General features: G+C 39.2%; 1 protein-coding gene across 2 annotated transcripts; it reads left to right on the top strand.

The window, feature by feature from the left end:
- The first annotated feature begins 711 nt into the window (after window positions 1–711).
- Window positions 712–21,478, top strand: mccc2 (methylcrotonoyl-CoA carboxylase 2 (beta)). 2 transcript variants are annotated; one of them, XM_038704205.1, is made up of 17 exons: window positions 712–927; window positions 2,549–2,615; window positions 2,836–2,920; window positions 4,661–4,762; window positions 5,065–5,192; window positions 5,586–5,698; window positions 6,535–6,648; window positions 8,647–8,711; window positions 9,375–9,474; window positions 9,569–9,664; window positions 13,592–13,664; window positions 13,772–13,848; window positions 15,635–15,701; window positions 16,104–16,260; window positions 17,091–17,205; window positions 19,146–19,273; window positions 21,065–21,478. In XM_038704205.1, the coding sequence occupies exons 1-17, from the start codon at window positions 796–798 to the stop codon at window positions 21,180–21,182; spliced, it is 1,737 nt and encodes a 578-aa protein (XP_038560133.1). In that variant the 5' UTR covers window positions 712–795; the 3' UTR covers window positions 21,183–21,478. The 2 variants fall into 2 exon arrangements, with proteins under 2 accessions (XP_038560133.1, XP_038560134.1); XM_038704206.1 differs by having other exon boundaries at window positions 713–927; window positions 19,146–19,231.
- Window positions 21,479–22,884: the final 1,406 nt, after the last annotated feature.

Genomic DNA, 22,884 nt, shown 5'->3' with positions numbered 1-22,884 from the left:
CACACACACACACACACATTCAAATTATGCAGTGATTTTGGGAGTGTAATGTTTGTAAAATCCACATGATGGCAGCATGGATCTGCTGCTTCTGTCTTGTTTCACAGTTTGTTTTTCTAGCATCAAATGAATCATATATACTGCCACATACAATCTAAATGCTTTCATTGTGGGGGACCATGTTTATACTATACTATTTATGCTATGGATAATATTGATTTATATGTATTTTTATATGGGACAATCTGGTGTTTTCACATTTTGAGCAGAACATGGAGGTTGTAGGTTAAACACAAAGGTTACTTTTGTTACTAACTGCTCATCACAGTCTTCATTCATGGGATGCAGTTGTAAGCTTCAGAACTAGCTTTTAAAATGGACCTCGAGTTAAAATTATTTGTCAAATGTTTTTTTAATTATATTGATACATTTACAGAAATACATTTTTAAAATATTAACACTCTCCTGCTTGTTGATAAACTTTGCCCAGCTACTGGAATTGGAATAGATGTTGAGCACATGTAGACAGTTTCTGTAAAATAATGATGTAAAATAGCTCATTAATTTTATTTATATTTATCTAATAATTACTTTTTAACATTCTCTATTTATCTGTACATATTTATCTCCTTGTGCTGCTTGACACGCCTAGATTTTTTCCTAGGAGGACCAATAAAGGCTTAAAGGGGGCAATATGGAAGTCCGCTCCTACTAACACTAACCACAGAAGAAGATCACTGCTAGGTTAGCTAGCAAGCTAGCAAGCTGCACGGATAGTTTGACGTGAGCATCACAATGCTCCTACAGACGGCCAGACCGTGGTTGCTTCGTTGCAGGAGTCTACCTTTGGCTTGCAGAAGGTCTTACTACGCCGATAAAGTAGCTCGACTCGGTTCTCAGCCGGATAAACAGTCCTCAGAATATCAGGTAGGCTGGGCTAACGTTAGCTTGTTGCTAACTGTAACGTTATAATCCCACTCGCTGCTAATGTCAACGTCAAGTTAGCCGTTCAACTAGGAGAGGTGGCTCACCTGACGGGCAGGTGTAAAATCACGATAAGGTCGCTTAATGTTGACAAGCAGACTGTTGTCCCTTTAACTTAGTTCCCAAACCACGCAGAGGCCAGTTACAGGCAGGTTACTGGCTACAAGAGGTCAAAACCTTGAGCTTTCATTGTGCACAGCCAAGGTCTTTGCACTAGGCAGCTGCATTTCTACTAACGTTATCTATCATTCTTCATGTCAGCGGGTTTCAGCAGTTTAGACACAGCCTTTGCTCCACATGTCATAACAGTCCAGTCCGTGCCTCTTCAGTCCTCGTAGAGTGGAATAGTCCCAAGTCGGTTAACTGGAGTTAAAACTTTCCTTAGGCACCATAGCCCCAATGTCTGCCTCTCAAGCCATAACTGGGACTATACTGTATAGGTCTACAGTACATCCCAGGTGTAGGTATAGATTTGCAAGAGTGCCAACCAGCAGAGTTGGGAACCTCTGCCTAAAGGTATAATAAACAGTAAACATTTTAAGTTTAAAAAAGTTAAATATTTAAAGGGAAATATCTACTATAAACAACTCCAGTGACCAGTTTAGTCATATGGGATGCTGATACCGGTATCAGCATCCCATATGACTAAAACATTACAGTTTAGAAAAAGTTCAGGTCAAAGATGTAGAAAATGAGGGTTACTTTTTATCCATGCTTGAGGATTTAATGCTTAAGAGTGTTAGGGTGAAGTTATAATTTAATCATTTTAACTGTAAGGTGCAAAACTGTAAGGTGCAAAACTGTAAGGTGCAAAACTGTAAGTTAGTACCCTGTGTCCACATTCAGTAACAACAACCAATTTGTCCCGCTGATAAGCAACACCAAAAAATGTCACTTGATGGCACCACAGATGCATTTTCTTTATATTTCCAGCTTAGAGAAAGACTTGTTTCAAAATATACCAACATAAGCATGTCTATTACATAATCTTGTCCCCCAATAAATCAGTGTTAATGCAGCAGCTACATTCTTGAGCTTTTTCATATACTTCTGTACTGCAAATGGTTTAAGAGCAGGCTTAAACTATTTAAGTAGCTCCATAATCATAACTTGTCCTGTTTTGAAATGGGGGGGGGGGGGTCTGTCATGATGCTCGTCCACTCAAACAATGATTCGGTGTTATTGCAAGCTAAGAGGGTTGTTTTCAGTTAAAGGCACTGGTCTTGTTTATAATTTATTAACTTGTTTGTATTTGGAGCAAGTGAATATGTGGCAGGTTAGTGCTGAGTGGTGTTTTGATTATGCTGTTAATTAATTATGTGTTTCTGTCATTAATTGTTAATGATTAATACAGAAATATGTTTGGGAAATGTTCCTCTACTACTACTATACTTGATACTCACCTCCAAGGCTTGGTTATTGTATATGTATGACTATGACACTTTCCTGCCAGCCTGTTTGGATTAAGTTACAGCAGCCAAACTTAACTCTCTGACCAGATCTCTGATTCAATAGAAATCATATAACATGACAGACAAAACAAATTGCTCTTCTTGTTTTTCAGGAGAATTATGAGCGCATGCAAGTTCTTGTTGATGAACTGAAAAGCCGGACAGAGAAGATTAAATTTGGTAGGTGACAGATTACACACTACGCTAAAGTTAAATTCATCACTTGCATTTTAATTCAATGAAAATTACTGTCCAAGTTCAAGCAATCTGGGTGATGAAAGTGTTGACAAAACACCCTTACTTGCCCCTATCTGTTCTGCTCAGGGTCGCCCTGTAGATATAAAGGCTTTAAAGGCCTGCTCTCTGTTTGCTAACATGCTATTTATTTTTATTAATCCAGGTGGGGGAGAAAAAGCCAGAAGACTTCACACTTCTCGTGGGAAACTCCTGCCTAGAGAGCGTATAGACAGGCTGCTGGATCCAGGGTAGCATCATCTACTTCCATCTTTGGTTTTGATAGATTCAAACTTCATGGCTGACTCATATCCAGCAGACCAGAGCCCTGTTTCAGAAAGCAGGCTTAACAATCCCTGAGCTTTGGGTTGATTGAGCCTGAGGTGGGAAACTCTGAATTTTCGGTTCCAGAACAGCTGATCAGAATAAGTTCAATCAACTCTGAGTATGTTGAGCCTGATTGAAGTGCGTGCGTGGGGATGAAAAAAAGCCATCATCAGTGGAGCTCCGATAATACGATTCACCATGGCAACGGGTAAATAAAGGAAGAGCCTCCATTTTAATCAGGTGGAGCTAGAAATATGAATGTGTGCCAGCGCGGACCATGATAGGCTCTAAAACGCAGTTTAGAGGGGAAGAGCGTTGCTCATTCATCATTTACCAGACTGGAATTTCCTTAATGAATGATAAAGTGCTACAGCCCATTACATTTGATTTTAAATAGGAAGGCTATATTTATTAAGCTGTAACCCGACGGGATTAAATGCCGGTGGCAATCGGCTACCTGATTATGAAAATAGGTAGGCTATAGATGTAAATGTAAGACACAGTTTACTTGTGAACCTGTGATTGTAAAGTCACAGTCACACCCAGTAGGTTAGCCTATTAATTGTTTTTTGCAGTGGAAAATGTGTCTATAGGTCAAAGTTTTAGACATCTATTTTACATTAATAAAATCTTGCTAATTTCGTATTTTATTAATGCTGTCAAAATACAGACTCAGCAGCTAATAAAGAAAAACTCACTTTTAAACCTTATTTAAGCCTGTTTGTTTCAGCTGCACCACAGTCATCCTCACTCAGAAATAATCACATTATCTCCAGTTGATAACTACGAATGTTCCAATCAGTGCGACTACAGTATGAAAGATTACTGTTCATTGATCAGTTTTATAGATTAGCCTACATATTAAACAGTGATTTCTGCAGTAATGTAGCCCACAGTAAGTGTTTTCAGTGCAACTGTCCACAGAGTCGCAGCTTTATACCTAAAGATGGACACAGATTTTATTCTGGGCAAAGGATAAATCCACGATGTGCGGAGATCTGTTCTTAGATCGATGACAGATTGATCATAAAAGCGGTCATGTTCAAGATCACGTTTGGGTAAAAAACGAATAGCCTATCTAACTGGGATTTTAAGTTTTTAAAGATGTATATGCATTCAGATATGTGCTTTCATATCAACAGAATGAATGAGGAAATGAAACGGTGTGTCAGACAGCCGCTTCAGGCTCCGCAGGAGGGGAGGAGTTAGAGAGAAAGTGATGGTTTTCCAACTTATCCTGTGAACCTAACCTCCTCAGGAGGAGGAGCATCAGTTGCCGGAGTTACTGATCAAGGGATTATCTGATCTCGCTCTCTGAAACGGAAAACCCAGAGTTTCCCTCATCTAAGGCTTAACATACTCAGAATTTTCACTAATCCCGCTTTCTGAAACAGGGCCCAGATGAGTAAGATTTGTAGTGCTCTGGTCTGACGCCATTACACAAACCGTGCCGCAGATGGTGCTAATGTCTGATGCTGTACACGCTGCCCTGTACACTGAGAACAGGGAAAGGAGGATAGCGTTGCTGTCGTCTTAATGTTAACAATAGACCCCTAAAAATTATCCAACATCATGAAAGTCATCATGCTCAAAACGACAATGAACAACAGTTTTTTACATTGCAATCTAAGACATTTCTCCTCTACTTTTTAAATTTCTTGCAGGACCCCTTTCTTGGAGTTCTCCCAGTTTGCAGCATATGAATTGTATGGAAAAGAGGAAGTCCCAGCAGGCGGTATACTTACTGGGATTGGGCGGGTTTCGGGGTAAGTGCTATGAACACCATTTTGTGTTTACCTGTTAATCTGTCAGTGTGAGATCTTATAGAACATATATTTTGATTAGAGCGGATGTTTCTGCTAAAACGGACTACAAAATAAAATTGGATTTTATTGTCTGCCTGCAAAAATGCAAATAACAAAAAGATGATTACTAATTATTATAAAATGACATGGGGTGTTTCATCTTTGTGACTTGTAATTAGATTTTTGTTTAATTTCACTTCAGTACTCCAGGTGCACCTGACAAATTTCTATGTTGTTTTTTTTTTATTTTTTATTTCTCACAGGGTGGAATGTGTTATTGTTGCAAATGATGCTACTGTCAAAGGGGGAACATATTACCCAGTTACAGTGAAGAAACACCTTCGTGCACAGGAAATAGCCCAGCAGAACCATTTGCCATGCATTTATTTAGGTGAGTTTTTCTATATTTGCATGTGTTTGTTAAAACAAAAAACTTTTGCCTGTTAAAGGGGAAAATGTTATAAGTTATGTTCACCACCAGAATTAAATATGTAACAAGTCGTGCTGCACAAAAAGAGAACTATTGTATATCATAAACTCTATATATTGAGCATACTAGAAGTTTTATTAAATTCAGTTACTTGGTCAGCCATGTTTCCTCTGCAGTTGTTCAAAGTCAAAGGGCCCTGTAGGAAAAACATTTTTTTTTGTCAGTGTAGACTTGAGACATCCCAGAAGGCCCTGGCTGAGGCTTTCAGGCTTTCAATAAAGGGGGATATAGGGTGTCTGTAATATAGCCAGAGGCTGAGTTCTCTAAATATTGTCATGTTCTTGGCTCCTTTAGTGGATTCTGGAGGGGCCAATCTACCCAGACAGGCCGATGTCTTTCCAGACAGAGATCACTTTGGACGCATTTTCTACAACCAGGCCAGGCTGTCTTCAGAAGGAATAGCACAGGTGATGCTTATGTTTGCTTAATCACATTGTATTCCCGTGTTTATCATTTAACAGAGGTTAGAGCAGCTTTATAATCTGCTCGTCTACCCGTCTTTTGCCGTTGCCTGTTGTTGTTCTTATCTTGGATGAGAAATTTGTCGCATTTGAAATAACCTTCTTGGATCAGTTCTTGGAAGCAGAAAGGGTTGTTTTAAAAATTATACCCGAGTGCAGAAATGGAGAATTTAAATCACCTACACTGCTATAGGTCATTCATCTTTCTATTTTCTGCAGGCAACTAAAATCCATCTTGCTACTAAAGAAGAGACATCCTTGTGTTTAAAAACAAAACGAAAACAAGTCAGTTTGTGAGAGTGCTGATAAATGAGACGGGCGCTGTTGAGAAGTCGGGTCTTGCACTCACATCTCTCCAGTAGACCCAGGGGTGATAAACACAGTTGAATATATTCATACAACTTCACCAACCTGAATGCCCATTAATGCATGCTAATATTGTCTCTCCTGATGATTAGAATTATATATTATTCAGTGCTTTTCCTTCTGTGGCTTCTGTTCTTTTTTTTCTTATATTTTCCCCGTAGCCTCTAGATTAACCACTAGATTGCTGTATTACAAACTTACGAGTCCATTTGCCAGTGCCCATTGTATTGTTGTTAGTAAGGAATCTGAAGTGTAAAGCTACAAGCTTTCATGAAGTTAAGTTGTCTGTAGAGTACATGGCTTTCATAATTTTCCATAGAAATCCATCATTAATTTGACATCAGAGCGTTCATGTCTTGCCAGTCTCGGGCGTCCATCGTTAATATAATACTTATTCTTTTTCTTGTCTCTTTCAGATTGCCGTTGTGATGGGCTCCTGCACTGCTGGGGGAGCGTATGTACCTGCTATGGCAGATGAGAGCATCATTGTGCGGAAGCAAGGGACCATTTTCCTAGGAGGGCCTCCGTTGGTAGGACAAATTTTCGTTGTTAAATTTAGGGCTGACCCCCAATAGTCGGAGATTCGATACTTCGATGGGCAGAGCCTGATTTGACTGTGAGATTGACAGTCGAAGCTTCGCTGCGAAACAAGGATCATGCCATTTCGGCGATATGGGGGTGCTCAACGTCTGATTTTACATAGAACTACCAGTTTTCTCCCAAAAAGTTAATATACGGCCTATTACAATACACATTTCAACGTTTAATGTTGTAAATAGACATGTAAAAAGGAAAAAAAAAAACTTCCATTAAACGTTTTTAAAGTGCGTGAATAAATCCAAAATTGTAACCCTAACCTTGGGTCGTCAGTGCACATGTGTAGGCATAGCGTGAATGTGTGTAGTGGCAGGAGGAAAACGTGATGAAGAGACGGAGCCCCAGCTTTACCAGTGTTGTGCCAAGTTGTTTTAAACAGCCGCTACTTGAAATAGACCCGCGAGGAACCGCAATGTGCATGCAGTTGTTGGCAGCACGACGAAAACTCAGAGAGAGAGAGAGAGAGAGAGAGAGAGAGAGAGAGAGAGAGAGAGAGAGAGAGAGAGAGAGAGAGAGAGAGAGAGAGAGAGAGAGAGAGAGAGAGAGAGAGAGAGAGAGAGAGAGAGAGAGAGAGAGAGAGAGAGAGAGAGAGAGAGAGAGAGAGAGAGAGAGAGAGAGAGAGAGAAGAGCCTCAGTTTAGCTTCAGCTCGCAATAGCCGCGCACGAAAACACACATGACGTGATTCGACTATAGGCAGGACTTGATGATTCTCATTCGACTATGTAAATCCTTAGTTGGGGACAGCCCTAGTTAAATTATGAGAATAGGATTAAAGTTGGAAGATCAAATGGGCTCATAATCCTGTTAATGGATTAGTAATCTCTGTAAATAGGTTTATGCATGTGAATGCAGAATCTGTAGGCAAGGGGCAATATTTCGTATTTTAAGCATTCTAATTTCCGTTTGTAGTCCCAGTAGTATTGACCAATCACGTTTAAGAGGTCTTTGGTTTCACGAAAGTAAACAGTCCGTGTGGAGAGCAAAAGAGGCGGAACGCTTTGGCCAAAATGTAATCTGAACCCGTTGGCTATCGGCTGGGTGATATGGCCAGAAATGTTAATACAATAAAAACATTTCATATCATTCGATATCGATAATTATCACGATATATGTCAAATCATTATTTCCTTCAAGTTGAAAGGCAGATATTTGCTCCTGTGTGAAATTTGTGGTTAAACTTATCTCTATGGTCAGAATGGGACAAACACTTGATGCCAAACAGTGGATCACTTCAGAAGTCTGAGGTAGAACATTCAAAACTATTATCTTTTTCAACAAATATGATTAATCTTTTTTCAGGCTTCTTTTTTCAGCAAAATAAATATTTTAATAGATAAATGAAGTGCTAATTTGTTCAAGATTAAAATAATGACAATATATTGAACATTTATTATATTGTTATTGAGGAAAATTATATTGCGATAATTATCATTATTGTTTTATTGCCCAGCCCTAGTCTGATGGCAGTTTTTTTTTATCAATCTCAGAACCCTAGAGATGTTTTAAATTTATCTGCATCAGATTCTCAGACGATAGCTAATGGGTTCTGAGATTACTAATCGGGCTGTAAACGATGGCCAGCACACGAAAGAGGAAGTCTTCAGTTTTCCCAGATATTCACTGGCTACACCGGAAGCACGAAACACTGGCCATTGCCCCCAAAGGCTAAGTCGTTGTGAGACAATAAACCAATGGGTTCAGAGATTGTTGGATTAGGGATTCATAAACCAGGCTATAGGTTTTACCAACATCACAAATGAAGAGTGAGAAATAACTTACTAATGGCATGTACTTTGTGTTGTATTAATTTAATTCAAGCAGTAAATAGTGAACAGGTAGTGGACACTACTTAAAGGTGGGGAAAAATGCTTTACTGATATTGTGTTTGTTGTTTTTGTTAGTTTGAGAGTCTGTGTCTTTGTATTTACAGGTCAAAGCTGCCACTGGGGAAGAAGTTTCTGCAGAGGACCTTGGTGGTGCTGATCTTCACTGCAAGTATGAAAAACCAGTGTTTTTCATTGCATGTATGGGTTTTCAATCTCATGTTTCTGCTTTTAGAGAACTAAAAAATCATTAGGCTGTTGTTCTTGGGAATACCGGGACTCGACCCTAAAATCCCTCTGAGCTACATTAACATTCTTGGCAAAACATGACTCTTATTATATTGTTAGTATTGTTCACCACCATAAACCACAGAGTATTAATTACTTGCAAAATAAAATGTGGTACAAATATTTTCCAGTGGTGCCATTTACAAGCTGAGTTTACACACAGAGAGTATTTGTTTTCTCCCTTTGTAAAGAGCCTAATTATACGCAAATCGCATGTAGATGAAAGACTATTTGAAATGAGCCCTGATTTTTGTTGCCCGACTGGGACCGAAATACATTTGTAGGTTGGAACCAGCATTCAGGCATGACTACTTTTTATCGTTTGTCTTTCACTTTACATTAGAACTCAGGCAGAGAAGTTCATTGATCCACAGTGACAGATTTAAATGCTGGAGTTTTTTGGGGGTGATTAATTCATGCTTAATTTTATATCATAATTTTATTTAAATTGCTTTGATGAAACACATGCTCCTATCAGAGTTATATTATTTTTAAGTAACTTATGTGCTGTTTATAATTTGACAGTGATTTGTTGCTCATGTCACAGAAAATCCGGTGTGACAGACCACTACGCTTTAGACGATAACCACGCGCTCCATTTAGCAAGAAAGGCAGTGAGAAGCCTCAACTACAGGAAAAATATTAAGGTCAGCCCAATGATGACAGTTGTTAACAATCGCCTTTTATTGTCCACCAAGTTAGGCTGTCTGTGCTTCCTGTTGACCTTGCATCTATTTTCAGGTCACCACAGAACCTACTGAAGCCCCTCTCTACCCTGCAGATGAACTCTATGGCATAGTTGGAGATAACCTGAAACGTAACTTTGATGTCAGAGAGGTATTTGCCCAGTTTCCTGTACATTGTCTGAAACGGGCGAGAAAATTTTTATGGGCTGTACTTCAAGAAGCAGTGCTGTTGTTCCATAAATGATTTGAATATAGCAACAATTTAATCTTTTCAACTGAATGATGTGAGGGTTTATTTAATGTGTAGTCTGGGTTTTTTGTTCTGGTGCGATGTAAAACACTTGACAAGCTACTACATGACGGTCAATTTAAAATCATTCCTTAGCTCCACTAAGACACTTGGATATAATTTTGCCATGATGCCCTTTCTTTAATGAGTGTTTAGCAGAGCATTGCCATTAATTAAATTGATGTGTTATAGTGTTTCCCCTAGGATGAAGTTGTAGCAGCTGAGGGGAAGCAAAACATTTTTTTTGCGTGCTCGCAAAGCACAAGATATTCAATTTCACATCATTTTGGAATAAACAGCCAAAGAGCTTAAACACAAAACTTGCTTAAAGAAGTCCACTGGGGAACCCAAGCCATTTTGGGCCTCACCACCTAAACCTCACAATCAACCTTACAACCTACCTTTTGTATTAATTTACTTAATTTACAGGTGATGACATTTATCTGTAGAAATTAATATTAAAACGTAGGCATCATGTAAGAACCAGCATGTTTACATACTCCCTTCTGTATAATTACCAGGCAGTTAATTTGTGCATTAAAATCCATTAAAAAAAACTCCTTAATAACTTTAAAAGGTACATTCTGTTTACTCATCTGAAAACTGAAATATAATTTAACTATCAGGATGTACAGTCTGTGTACAAGACAAAGCTGTGCACCAGTTTAGTCTAACCTGTTGTTAACACTGGACAAGTAGGTAAATTTAGCTAACGTTACATAGCAGCAAAAAAAGTAATGTCAGGCTTTCCTGCTCCGCTTCCAGACCGCAGTCTGAAGCCCAGGGAGATGTTTGCTAGCGCTAACTGCCTTCAGTTGGGAAACAACAGACTTCTTGAGAAGCGGACAGACTGTAACTTACACTCTACATTTACTGCCGGACTGACAACTTACTGCTAATGTTTTCCCCTGCCTTGCTCGCTTTCACTGAAACTTTCTGCCGCTACCTCTCTCACATTCGCTCAACCAAACGATCGCTACGCATGCACATTATGCATGTCCCTGTTCCTTAAAGGTACTGCTCTTATAGCAGTACCTTTCGCATAGATGTCCTTTCAACAATGAGGAGAGGGAACCAGCCAACCATTGAGTGTTATCGTGTTCGCACAGTGTGAAAATCATTACTGCCAATTGATATCAATGACCGTGTGAGATTTTAGTAGCAACACTCAGTCATTCAGCAGTGGCAGTGCGCTGCTCCTGAATGAAAATAGTGGAAACACTGCCACCATAAAACAAGATATATAAAATACTGACATACTTTGCACCTCTGTTTGAAACAAACCTTGTTCAGAATTTGCTGTCAACAACTGTCAGGTCTCTCCAACTGGAGCTGAGTCAATAATGGGCAGCTGGCATCAATCACTTTGTTTTTGCTATCTCTGGCAGGGCTTCCCAGATTCTCTCATTTGGTTTAAAGCCTGTGCCTTTTGATTGTTGATGTACACCCAGGAGCAAGAATCACTGCTAACTCGAGAACTGTTTGTAGTGTAGAACTGAATTGGCTGTCCATTTAGGATGCAAGATCAACAGACTGCTCCCTCTTTACAGGAGTTTTTCAGCTATAATAGGCTTTTCCAACACATGGCACCCTTAAATCACTTAAGTAAAAATGTTGTGACATATTATGCTCTTTTTCAGGTTCATCATTTTATTTAGGGGTTGTACCAGAACAGGTTTACATGGTTTCATTTGTAAAAAACACCATATTTTTTTTGTTGTAATGCACATTGCTGCAGCTTTTCACCCTGTGTGTTAAATGCTTTGTTTTAGCTGTGGAGTGATGCATCTTACCTCTACAAGATCTTTGTTGGGAGTTGCACATGCGCAGTTCCTTGTTAAGGAATACTAGCCAATCAGAAGCAGAGTAGGGCAGGTGTGAGAAGCTAAACACGGGTTTGGTTCAGCTGTACATGTTCCCATTAACAGCTTAGTCAGCTTTGTCTGCTGATGAAGGAATGTGCTCAGTCCTTGTACTCCTGGACCTTAGCGCTGCTTTTGACACCATTGATCACAACATCATGTTAGACAGACTGAGGCACTGGGTGGGGGATCTCTGGTACTGCTCTAGAATGGTTTTCATCCTACCTGTCAAATAGGAAGTTTTGCGTGTCTGTAAACAACTATGTCTCTTCATTCTGTCCAGTTAAATATGGTGTGCCTCAGGGGTCGGTCTTAGGACCCATTTTGTTTTCCTTGTATCTGCTTCCCCTTGGACATATTATCCACAAACATGGCATTTCTTTTCATATTTATGCTGATGACACACAAATATACTTGCCCGTCAGATCCACAGACCCTGGAATGCTGAGTTCACTTAACAACTGCCTTTGTGAAGTTAAAAAATGGATGTCAAATAATTTTCTCCAGCTGAACTCAGACAAAACTGAAATCCTGGTCATCGGGTCCCAGCAGATGGCAAATCAAATACTGCCATCTGCTGGTTCCCTAGTAAATCACATTAAGCCTGTGGCAAAGAACCTTGGTGTTTGGTTTGATAGTAATTTAAATTTCGAGCAGCACACCACAAAGCTTGTTCAATCATGTTTTTATCAACTTAGAAATATAGCTAAAATTCGATCTATGTTAACTTTTAAGGACACCGAGACCATTTTACACGCCTTCATCTCATCACGCCTGGATTATTGCAACAGCCTTTTCACCTGTTTAACCCAAAAATCTATTGATCGACTCCAGACTGTCCAGAACTCAGCTGCCAGGCTTTTAACCAGAACAAAGAAATATGACCACATTACTCCTATTTTAGCTTCATTACACTGGCTCCCAGTATGTTTTAGAATTGACTTTAAAATTCTATTGCACTTCGCACATTCATTCATGGGAAAATCAAATCAAAAATGTATATAAAAATCTTTATAAATGTTATAAGAACAAAATTAATCAGTTCTTTGTTGTTTGAATGAATCATTAGTCTACATTGTATACGATTAATAAAGTAGTTTCTTATTTTTCTCTTTTAAACCAAAAACAGTCTTAAAAAAGACCACAAAATTGTCTTGAAAACCAACATGAAAATGAAACATGAAAAGATTGTGAATCGTGATCCAGCCTGAAATAAATCGTGATATGATATTTTTGCCATATTGCCCACCCCCTAGGCTGGACTACAAATGAGCTGTTTTCAGGCAGTTCAGAGCAGAGATTTCTGTGGGAGATGGGAACTCCCTTTGGGCTGGACTTTGGGCTTTTTCACTTTGCAAACCTAGTACATGCACAAAAAAGATATATAACTCAATAAAGGAAGCCAAAAAGCATAATACCTCTTTAAGCATCAGACTGATGATATTATATATTTTTCTTATCTTGAACAATTCATGTGAAAAGCCAACTATAATTGATCTAATTACAAGTATTATCTGATAACATTCCTCATAGACCTCCATTGTGGTTCAAAAGCTGTTAAACACACATCAGTGAGCCACACTGCTGCACTGGGTGACGTGTTTCTTCATTACAATGAATATGGGCGTTGTAGTTTATTTTGAGTTGATTGAACATACACTGTCCGGGTGCTATAAATACACTGCCATCAAATCCGTGGCTGAAAGTGCTTATTTATTTTAAGAAATTACATAACCTTTTTGAAAAGGAAACTATATATTTTAAAAAGTTGCATCTTTAGTAGGAATGAATTGGGGCATTGAATTTATTGCCTTGCTCTGCAACACGTCAGAACAGTTTGTTTAAAACAAAACTTGTTATGCAAGGCCTGTCCTATTTTCTGTTGCATTATTGGCTTTTACAACTTTCCTCTATTAATTTGATGCAGGTCATCGCCCGAATTGTAGATGGCAGTAAGTTTGATGAGTTCAAGGCTTTCTATGGAGACACACTTGTTACAGGTATGTGAAATATTTTTTTTCTCCATTTCTACAACCCATATAATTGTTTTTTTTTCTCGTGGAATCCACCAACCTTACTGTTTCACTTTAAATGTGTACCTGTTCAGGATTTTCAAGAATATTTGGTTACCCTGTTGGAATCATTGGCAACAATGGAGTCTTGTTTTCAGAGTCTGCAAAAAAGGTAAATATCCCTTGTACACAAAGATGACTGAAACGGTGAAAGTGAGTGTTCTGTTAGAGTATTAAAGTATGTTCACAATGTTCACGTTTGCCCCTGGCTCCACAACAACGTTCAGACTTTGATCCTGTGATATAACAGACAGAAAGTTAAGCCTCACGATCAGGTTGAATTTTCAGTGGAGAAAGCATTGTACTGGCAACGTGTCTCTTGAAATGTCAAGGACTTTAACACAATACAGAAGTAGTACAGATAGTATTCGCCCCAGAGATTTGCTGCTTACAACACTGACTACCAATATTTCTCTCTTGAGGGAGCTATAGTCTTCGTAGATGGTTTTCACTGACCTTTCACAGTCTAGGCGCTGAGTTTCTCTCGTACAATAAGCTCTCAAATTGCACTTGTCTGGGCCATCTCATGAGTACTCTGATGAATGGCATTGTAATAACATAACATTTAAAGATTCCATGGACAAGAGACGATCATAATTTTCATTCAAGATAATTCACTTAATTTGCAAGCCAGTCTACCGTGAACAGAGCTGAACTTTACACAGGCTTAGGAAAGATGAGGAGCTGAATTTGTGATCATAGATTAATACGTTTTTCAAACACGTTTTGAATTAGATTACAAGCTTGACCTGGGGAGGAGAAAAAAAGGTTTCTTTAATTCATTTTTTCTGTGAGGTCTCAATACGACAATATAAGCATTGGTTATCTCATCAGTGTAATTACTGTCGAAGAGGGACTGACACACTGCTTCAGACAGACACAGATGTGGAACAGACATGCTCAGAGAGCAAATCCAAGAAAAATCAATACAGCACCTGCATTTGGAGATGCTTTTGAGACACGCTGTCATCGCTTAAGACATGCCCGGGCTTCTGTTATGCTAACTGTTATATTGTTAAAAGGAATTTGTGTTTGTAAAAGGGAGCGTTAACAGAGAAAAGATTAGGTTTCTGTTGTTGAGCTCCAATTTGTAGGCAAACTGAACATTTTTCACTAAGTGACAGTTTCTAACAGGCAGCCGTCTTTCACACTGTCTCCAGCTTCTGCTTTGTAATGCAAGGCAGGAGGCTTCACTGAAAGAAAGCCAGCAGAGGTAACTGCCAAAATAAAGGAAACACCTGAGTAATTCAGCAGTACAAAGTATATGGAAATGAGGTGTCTCTATACAGCGCACCGTCCTTTGTGCTTGTTTTTGTGCAGTAGTTTCTGGCAGCTCTTGTCTTGTGCACTTCATTTTGCAAGGCTGAAGGCCATTCAGCTTCCTCATATTCAGAGTAAAATCTAGCAAATACAAAGCCAGTGTGAAGCCAGATATGCCCCCCCCCCAGCTGATAAATGTCTGTCCTGACTGGTCTCGACTCAGATGAAGATGATGATAAAGGTGAGGCCATCTGCTTGCAGACACACTTAATGAATAATTTGATGAACATGAAGCTGTTGTCAAATGTGGCCTTTCAAATCAGCTACCAGCCCCTCCAGAGGTTTCCAGCATCTTGTGAAAGCACAAACTCCAGATGTGGTCCAGGAAGTATAGTTTGTGTGCAACAGCCCAGACACTTACGTTCAACATGTACACTTGTATGCTGTGATTATATTCTTTGACATATTTATGCAGCTGTTTCTGTCAGTGGTTCATTTTGCATGTTATATTTCTGTTCATATCTTAAGGTGCAAAGAAAAAGTTATTCCCATCCTATCATATAAAGGTAGTGATAATTTTTTTTTTTTCTGTTGCAATGGGAACATTAGATTCACTGAACATTATAATTCCCTTTCAGGGTACGCATTTCATTGAATTATGCTGCCAACGAAACATCCCACTTATTTTTCTCCAAAACATAACAGGTCAGTTGGAATTCTTAATATCTGCGCTTTGCATAGTATTGACAACTTGAGATGTTGTACTGTTGTTCTTATTTTCTTTCTATCAAGTTCACAGTGAAAACAATAACAAAGGGTATTTATTATTATTTGAGTTCTTAAATTACTTATAATAATTTGTTAGTGTTTCCTGTAATGGGATCTTTGTCACCTAATGGCACCTGGATTTTGCTCACTGCAAAGTGATATCAATTCGCATCAGAATCAGATTATGTGACATCAAGTACAAATTGTGCTCAACATGTTCTCAGTTTTTGCCTGTTTTATTAATAGTCATTCATATGACGCACATTTACGCTTTAGATGACAACACACAAAGTAAACCCAGTTTTTAGTTGCAGTCGCTCCTCTATGTCTCCATCTTAGGCTTCATGGTGGGTAGAGAGTATGAAGCAGGAGGAATTGCTAAGGATGGAGCCAAGATGGTAACTGCAGTCGCATGTGCCAATGTTCCCAAGATTACTGTGATCATTGGCGGCTCCTACGGTGCAGGAAACTATGGCATGTGCGGCAGAGCCTACAGGTATGAAGAAGTTAATGAGTGGTCTGTGTTTCATAAAAATACAGCACCTGTAGCATCACAAGTAGAAGCCTTAGATAAATATGATAATAAGCTTTGTGTGCTACGCATGATGTTTAGTATGATTCACTTGGATTTTTACATTTAGGTGGAAGTGACCTTTTGTAACGGCAGAAATAAGCTTTCAGAGTTTAACCTTTTCATTGCAAACACATTTTATAATAAAAACAATCCTCAACGCTTCATTGTTATTTATTTTTGTTTTGATAATGTTTCTGCCCCAACAACTTGTATAGGAATAATAAGACACAGAATCACTGGATGGTTTTGATTCTGCAGTGACCAAAATAGTGGAGATCCCCTTAAATATTTTTGTCTGCATTGTGCACCATTCATTGTGAAATAGAAAAATTAGCATTTATTGTGTGAATAGTTGTAGCCATTGTTGGATTGAATTAAATTACACCTTTCTCATCTGTGTCACATTCGGCTCTTTTCTGTGACTTTAAATACATTTGGACAATTGGTGGCAAGCATTATCTTTAAATAAACACAGATGACTTAGCATTTTGAGAAAAATATAAGCCTGTACTAATTTTTGGTTTGACTTTTTAAAATATTTGATGTTACCCAAGTGGTGCTTTTCCTAGCCAGCTTTCATAAATCATGTTTTGTTGTGGTTTCCCTCAAATTATTAGACTATTACTGGAGTATAACATCTTCATTAATGCGGGTTTGTTTTTTTGTGATGTTTGTAGTTGTTTGTGATTTAACTGACTATTCTGGCTAGGCACACACTAACAAATTGACTCTTCCTTATTTTCCTCTCGCAGCCCTCGATTCCTGTACATGTGGCCAAATTCCCGAATCTCTGTAATGGGCGGTGAGCAGGCAGCCACTGTTCTGGCCACCATCACCAAGGATCAGAGGGCACGCGAGGGAAAAGAGGTAATGATTCATATTAATCATCCCATCTGCGCTCCACTGGAAAGGCTTAAATTAGCTTTTGTGGATCTGCTGCCAAAAGCATAAACATTATGAAAGACTTTTTTTTTCCCCAGCAGGTTTGACATTGCACTTATACAAGGATAAAATGATATCAGTGTTAAGTGTTACAGTGATGACTTTTTCTGAATAATGTAGTCATCAAATGGCTGTAATTAAAATGTGTCAGGTATGCTGTTATGAGTGTATTAAGAGGGCATTAATAGCTTCAGAATGACACCTCAGATCAGTGCCCTGGTGGCAGGTGTTTCAGTCAGTGTTTAAGATAGTTGACGCCTACGTCCTCGGCCGACATCACTGTCTTTCTGACACTGTAGTGGGCTCAGTTTTAAAGCTAAAGTAAAGATATCATATGAGACAGGCATCCATTGGTACTAACTGGGTAACTAACTGGGTATAACTGGAAAGGCAAGACACTTGTCGATTCAATGAGCCTAATTGTATTCATGTGCAACGATGCCAATAGCAGCCATTTCATTGTGGTGTGACCTTTTGTTACAAGTTGATCTCACTGTATAAAATAACATTGTGACCTCTAGGTTAATCACAGCCTCATGAAACTTTACAACCATAAACTCGAGACCTAGGACAGAGGATGTATGTTTGTGGTCTAGATAAATTGACATTTAGGGATTTTCTAAAGGCAATATCCAGAACAGAAGTTCTCGCCATCTAATCGCCGAAAACTGCAGTTCTTATAGAAATCTCCGAAATGTGAGAAGTTTTTGATAGCAAACCATGAATTTTTCTATAGTGTTCCTCAAGGTCTTGGAGGTCTTGGAGTGTTAATGTGGTATTTTGGAGGGATTTTTGACATTGTGTATATGTTTTGTTTTTTTTGTTCAAAAACTGCTGCAACAACATATGAGACATAATTGTGCATGGAAATGACCATCTCATAGGACCTCTCAAAGGACTTCTTCAGAACTGAAGAAGTCCTTTGGATGAGGGACGAAACGTCTTCCAGTATCTTCAACCAAGTCCAGTTGCCCTTGATTTTAACCTTCGTTGGATGACCATCTCATACTTTCATTGTAATGTTCTAAGCCCTTATACACCAAACTTACAAATTTGAATCAGAGCCTAATCCAGTGGTTCTCAAACTAAGGGTGTGGCTCCCCCGGGAGGCACAGTACCACTGCATTCTGATTCTGGTGGCATAAATAAAACAAGGGCTCTGATGCAATGCAAGGCTGTATTGCTGACCTGAATCTTTTGATGATGATGTAGATAAGTCCCGTAACTACTTTCTTCTGCCAGTTCATCTACTGGACTTAAAGTGGGGAGTAGTTGCAAAGTTACAAAAGGAATTCAAAACAAAATCCTTCAAATTTGATTGGAATGCAAGATACACCTCGCTCACTCACGTTATTGGATCAGGAAATGGTGGATAAGGAAGAACTTAATAAATTGACCTTAGTCTCGCTAAAAAGGTTTGTCAACTGACATCCAAACACAAACCTCTGACCCACAATATCGCTGCTTCTAGCTACTGCAACCCACAACCTATAAAGTGTGGCTTTATATGATGGGCTGTGTTGGCTTGTCGCCCCATTTCAAATTTGACTCGATACATTTATGGATACACTCCCAAGGTAAAGATCAGTCATCAAGAATGTAGTAACGATTTAACATGAAGTAAAATGAGAGGCACTTCAACTAACAATACTCAAACAATATTCATTTTCAAGCCAAGGAACTCCCATCCCAAAATGATGTTTCACTACGCTTTGTACAATTCAGACAACATTTAAAAGCCTTTGGCTCAGGTCCTTATTGCCTAATTCTGCTTTAAAATATATGTGACTAACCCTTTTCATTTCTGAAGTTATCTTTGGCAAACCTACAGCACCAATTCCTTTGTTTTAACAATTTATTCACAGTTCACAGCAGAGCAAGAGGCTGCCATGAAGGAACCAATAGTGCGGCGGTTTGAGGAGGAAGGCAGTCCGTACTACTCTAGTGCCAGGTGTGGTTTGTTCCTGACGCATCATGTGCATGTCTCACGCAGGTGTGCGGAAAAATGATGTACCGCTGTACATCATTGACTTAATGTATGAAGTTTTTGAATGTCAGTATGTCATAGCAGTTTAAATATTACTGAGAGAAAATGCTCTTTGAGGAATAACATTGGACACAGGTGGACTACCAACAGGCCATCAGCGTTTGTTTCCAATTTATTTTTAAATCATTTCAATACATAATGTGATCCTGCTATTGCATGAACTGAGAAACCACAGGAAAGACTTTTCATGCATGAAGAGTGATGCTGTGATGTTTTTCAAGTGTATTTCTTCGCCATTAGATGTCCTGTTGTTCTGCTAATATGAGGCATCTTTTCATTTAGTCCTCTGGGATATTTTATTGTGTACGTGAGCAGAAAGCTCATCTGATGATGCACTGCTGAGAGACTATTCAAAGGTTAAAATTAGGCAGATTATATATGTATATGCGTGTGTGTGTGTGTGTGTGTGTTTGCATGTATATGTGTGTATATATTTATGTGCGTGTGGATAGATATAGATTATGTAGGTTTTAAAACGCCTAACACAGACTTACAATGAATTAGAAAGAAAGTATAAAACTAGAACTAGATGTCTAACAAGACAAGAAGATATTTCTTGTACTGTCATGATCCTGTGGATGATTCTATAAATAGAGGCAATTAACACAATTATTGTAGACATGATACTAGCAGGAAATTGAGGATCAAAACTCATCAACAGGATTGGGCTTTATTGACCACTAATCAAGGCCCCAATAAAGAAATTTGCTAATAATAATCACAAAATTATTTGGAAAGCAGAGTTCACGCTACACGATTTTAAGCCTGATTTGCCTGTCGGAGAGCTCGACGACAGTAAGGCAGTGATCGGGGGTAAATCAGCGGTTGGTCGGCAGCCGCCAGTCGTTATGTGTGAACTACTCAATGACTCATCAAAACGGCTCCCCGACACATTTCTGATGCATCGCTGGCGTCTGCCAGATATCTAGCATGGCAAATATCCGGAAGAGTCGGCCGACTCGACATCCACATCCAGCCAATGAGAGCAGGCAGCTGGCAGAGCAGGCAGTACTTTTTCACCACAAAACACTTTTTACTCACCCTCAGCTCTCTCTGTAGCTCAGACAATCCCTGGTGTCTGTGTGAACTAATCCTTTCTTTCACTAATACTCTTTGTCTTTATAATTGCTATCTTTATAATAACAGACAACAGCTGTTTCGTGTAGGTTGCGTCATTTCCCGTTTCACATTTCATGTGTTTTCTTGACAAAACGTGGTTTGGAGACAAGTGTCAGGTGACAGAGCCGCTGTCAGCTCGCGTAGTGTGTGACCCCCTGTCACTGATTAGTCATGAAATGTGACACCACAAGACTTCAAGACTCCCATCACAAGACGGCAAGTTGTGTAGTCTGAACAGCACGGCTATATGTGAAAGGAGGATGAGATTGCTTGGTTGCAATACACTGATTTCAGTACCATGCTGGCATTTCTTACATTAAGTAAATGATTTTCATATTAAAATTAAGATTATAGCCATTAGTGTGATTTTCAAATGTCACAATAATGTTAGTGATTTGTTTTACCATTGATGATGATGGAAAATAATATTTTTATAAACCTGTCATTATCAAAGTGTGTTACAGCTAAAAGATGAGTGAGGGAGTTATTCAGAGAGAGGAACACGAACTCTTGACAACTGATTGATTACATACCTGCACAAGTAGTAAAAGAAAACATCAGATGAGTTGAGGTGTAATGCGTCATCAATTAATGTGATGTACTCTTGTTTTTATACAGACTGTGGGATGACGGGATTATTGACCCTGCTGATACCCGTCTGGTTTTGGGACTGAGCCTCAGTGCAGCACTGAATGCACCAATGAAGAAGACCCGTTTTGGAGTGTTCAGGATGTAATGCTCATTTAGCTTGTACAAGTGTAGAGACCACAGACCTACCGGTCAGAGTTGGACATGTACCTACATTAGTCGTCGTAGTTTTAATTTGTGAGGTGTCACCTGATTAAAAGCAACAAAAAGAAGAAAGATCACTGAAGTAGAGTCACAAAACCTTGGATCCATGTGGGTGTGAATGGTGTGCTGCTGTTGTGGGACATTTCCGCTAACAAGTTGTGCCTTAACTGTTACTACTCCCGTGTAAATGCAACTGTGTTATTCCCCCTTTCTCCCTCTTTGATGGATTGGTATTTTCTTTTTAATAAAATACTCTAAATGGGGATATATAAAAATGTGAAAACATACAAGTGCTGTCTTTTTATTCAGGACCATTATGTAGTGATTGCAGTACCTGATAGAGGAATGTAAAAAACTCTTCGTGAGGGGGCGCTCTTTAGCCATAAATATCTGAGTGGCCACAGTCTGGAGGGATGGTACAAGCGCACTCAACATTTTTTAAGCCAAATGCCTTTCAGGTGGCTCAAAGTAGTTTTCTTCATTGACACAGGAGCTGTTTTGAAGATAAAGTTTTTTTATGTCCAAGCTCAGCGCAGTTTTCTCCATATGCACACTTGCAGTAACATCTCTTCTCTAGAGACATTAATGAGTTTCATGCCTATGCTTTTGATTACATTTGTGCAAATATTGTGTTGCAGCAGGCAGGGAATAGGGTGCATGCTGCAGGCAGAGTGCTGTGTACCCAAACTGAGCCGTAAAGGAAGAGTGCTTAACTTTAGCAGCTGGTCACCCATTCTTTCCCCTCCCTCTCTTGTTTCCATTTTGTCTATTTATCTCTTTAACTGAACATGTTGCACACAGTTGGTGTGCTCACATATTGGTATAGACCATCTGAGTTCACTCTGGCAACAAGTTATATATTTTTTTCCTCCATAGGATTTTTAGGCCAAGGATTAGGTGCAGCAGTGGATTTGAATGTTTGAGTGTCTTCCCAGGAAGCCAGCTGGTTAAAATGCTTAACTGGAAGCACTTCATGCTCTTCTGTGTGTGACTGTGTGGCTGGTACAACTGAGGCTGTGGAGAGCCTCACCTTAGGGAGAGCAGAAATAACTCGGGCCATGGTGTGTGTGTGTGTGTGTGTGTGTGTGTGTGTGTGTGTGTGCATGCACCCAAAACCCACACACACATCCTCCACCACCTCCTACCACCAATTTTTAAACTGGTTTGCTGGTTATGCCTTCATCTTCTTCCACCACATGTCACTGTGGGAGGCATTACCAAACAGCATGAACCAGTTTTTAAAGTTTAGATTTTATTCATGTAAGTAAAACTTGCCAGATATTGAGATATAGTCATTCAGAGAAGCTTTGTCTCATACATGTTTTAAAGGTATGTTATAACAGATCCAGGGAAATGTCAATTGGGGGTATTTATTTAGTCTCTCTATTGTCAGAACTGATCTAATCCTTTCTTGCTGACCCGGACTGCCCTTAATTGCAGTAATAATCACTCACTGGGTGGGTTCCAGGGCTCCTTTTACAGAAGGGTGAGGTTGTCCTTTTGTCTGGCCAGCATATCTGGCAAGCTTTCCATCTGATGTAGAGTATTTTGGCTTTGAGGGTTGTACAACACTTCAGAACCTAGAGGGTGACAGCTTACACTGGATTAAAAGGTGATCGGGACAGGTTGCCAGACACAAACCGATA

This window comes from Micropterus salmoides, unplaced genomic scaffold, assembly GCF_014851395.1.
Source record: "Micropterus salmoides isolate LMB-PRFRI ecotype aquatic unplaced genomic scaffold, ASM1485139v1 Ms_hic_scaffold_7, whole genome shotgun sequence".
Taxonomy (NCBI): Eukaryota; Metazoa; Chordata; class Actinopteri; order Centrarchiformes; family Centrarchidae; genus Micropterus; species Micropterus salmoides.
This window is presented reverse-complemented; position numbering and strand designations above follow the sequence as displayed.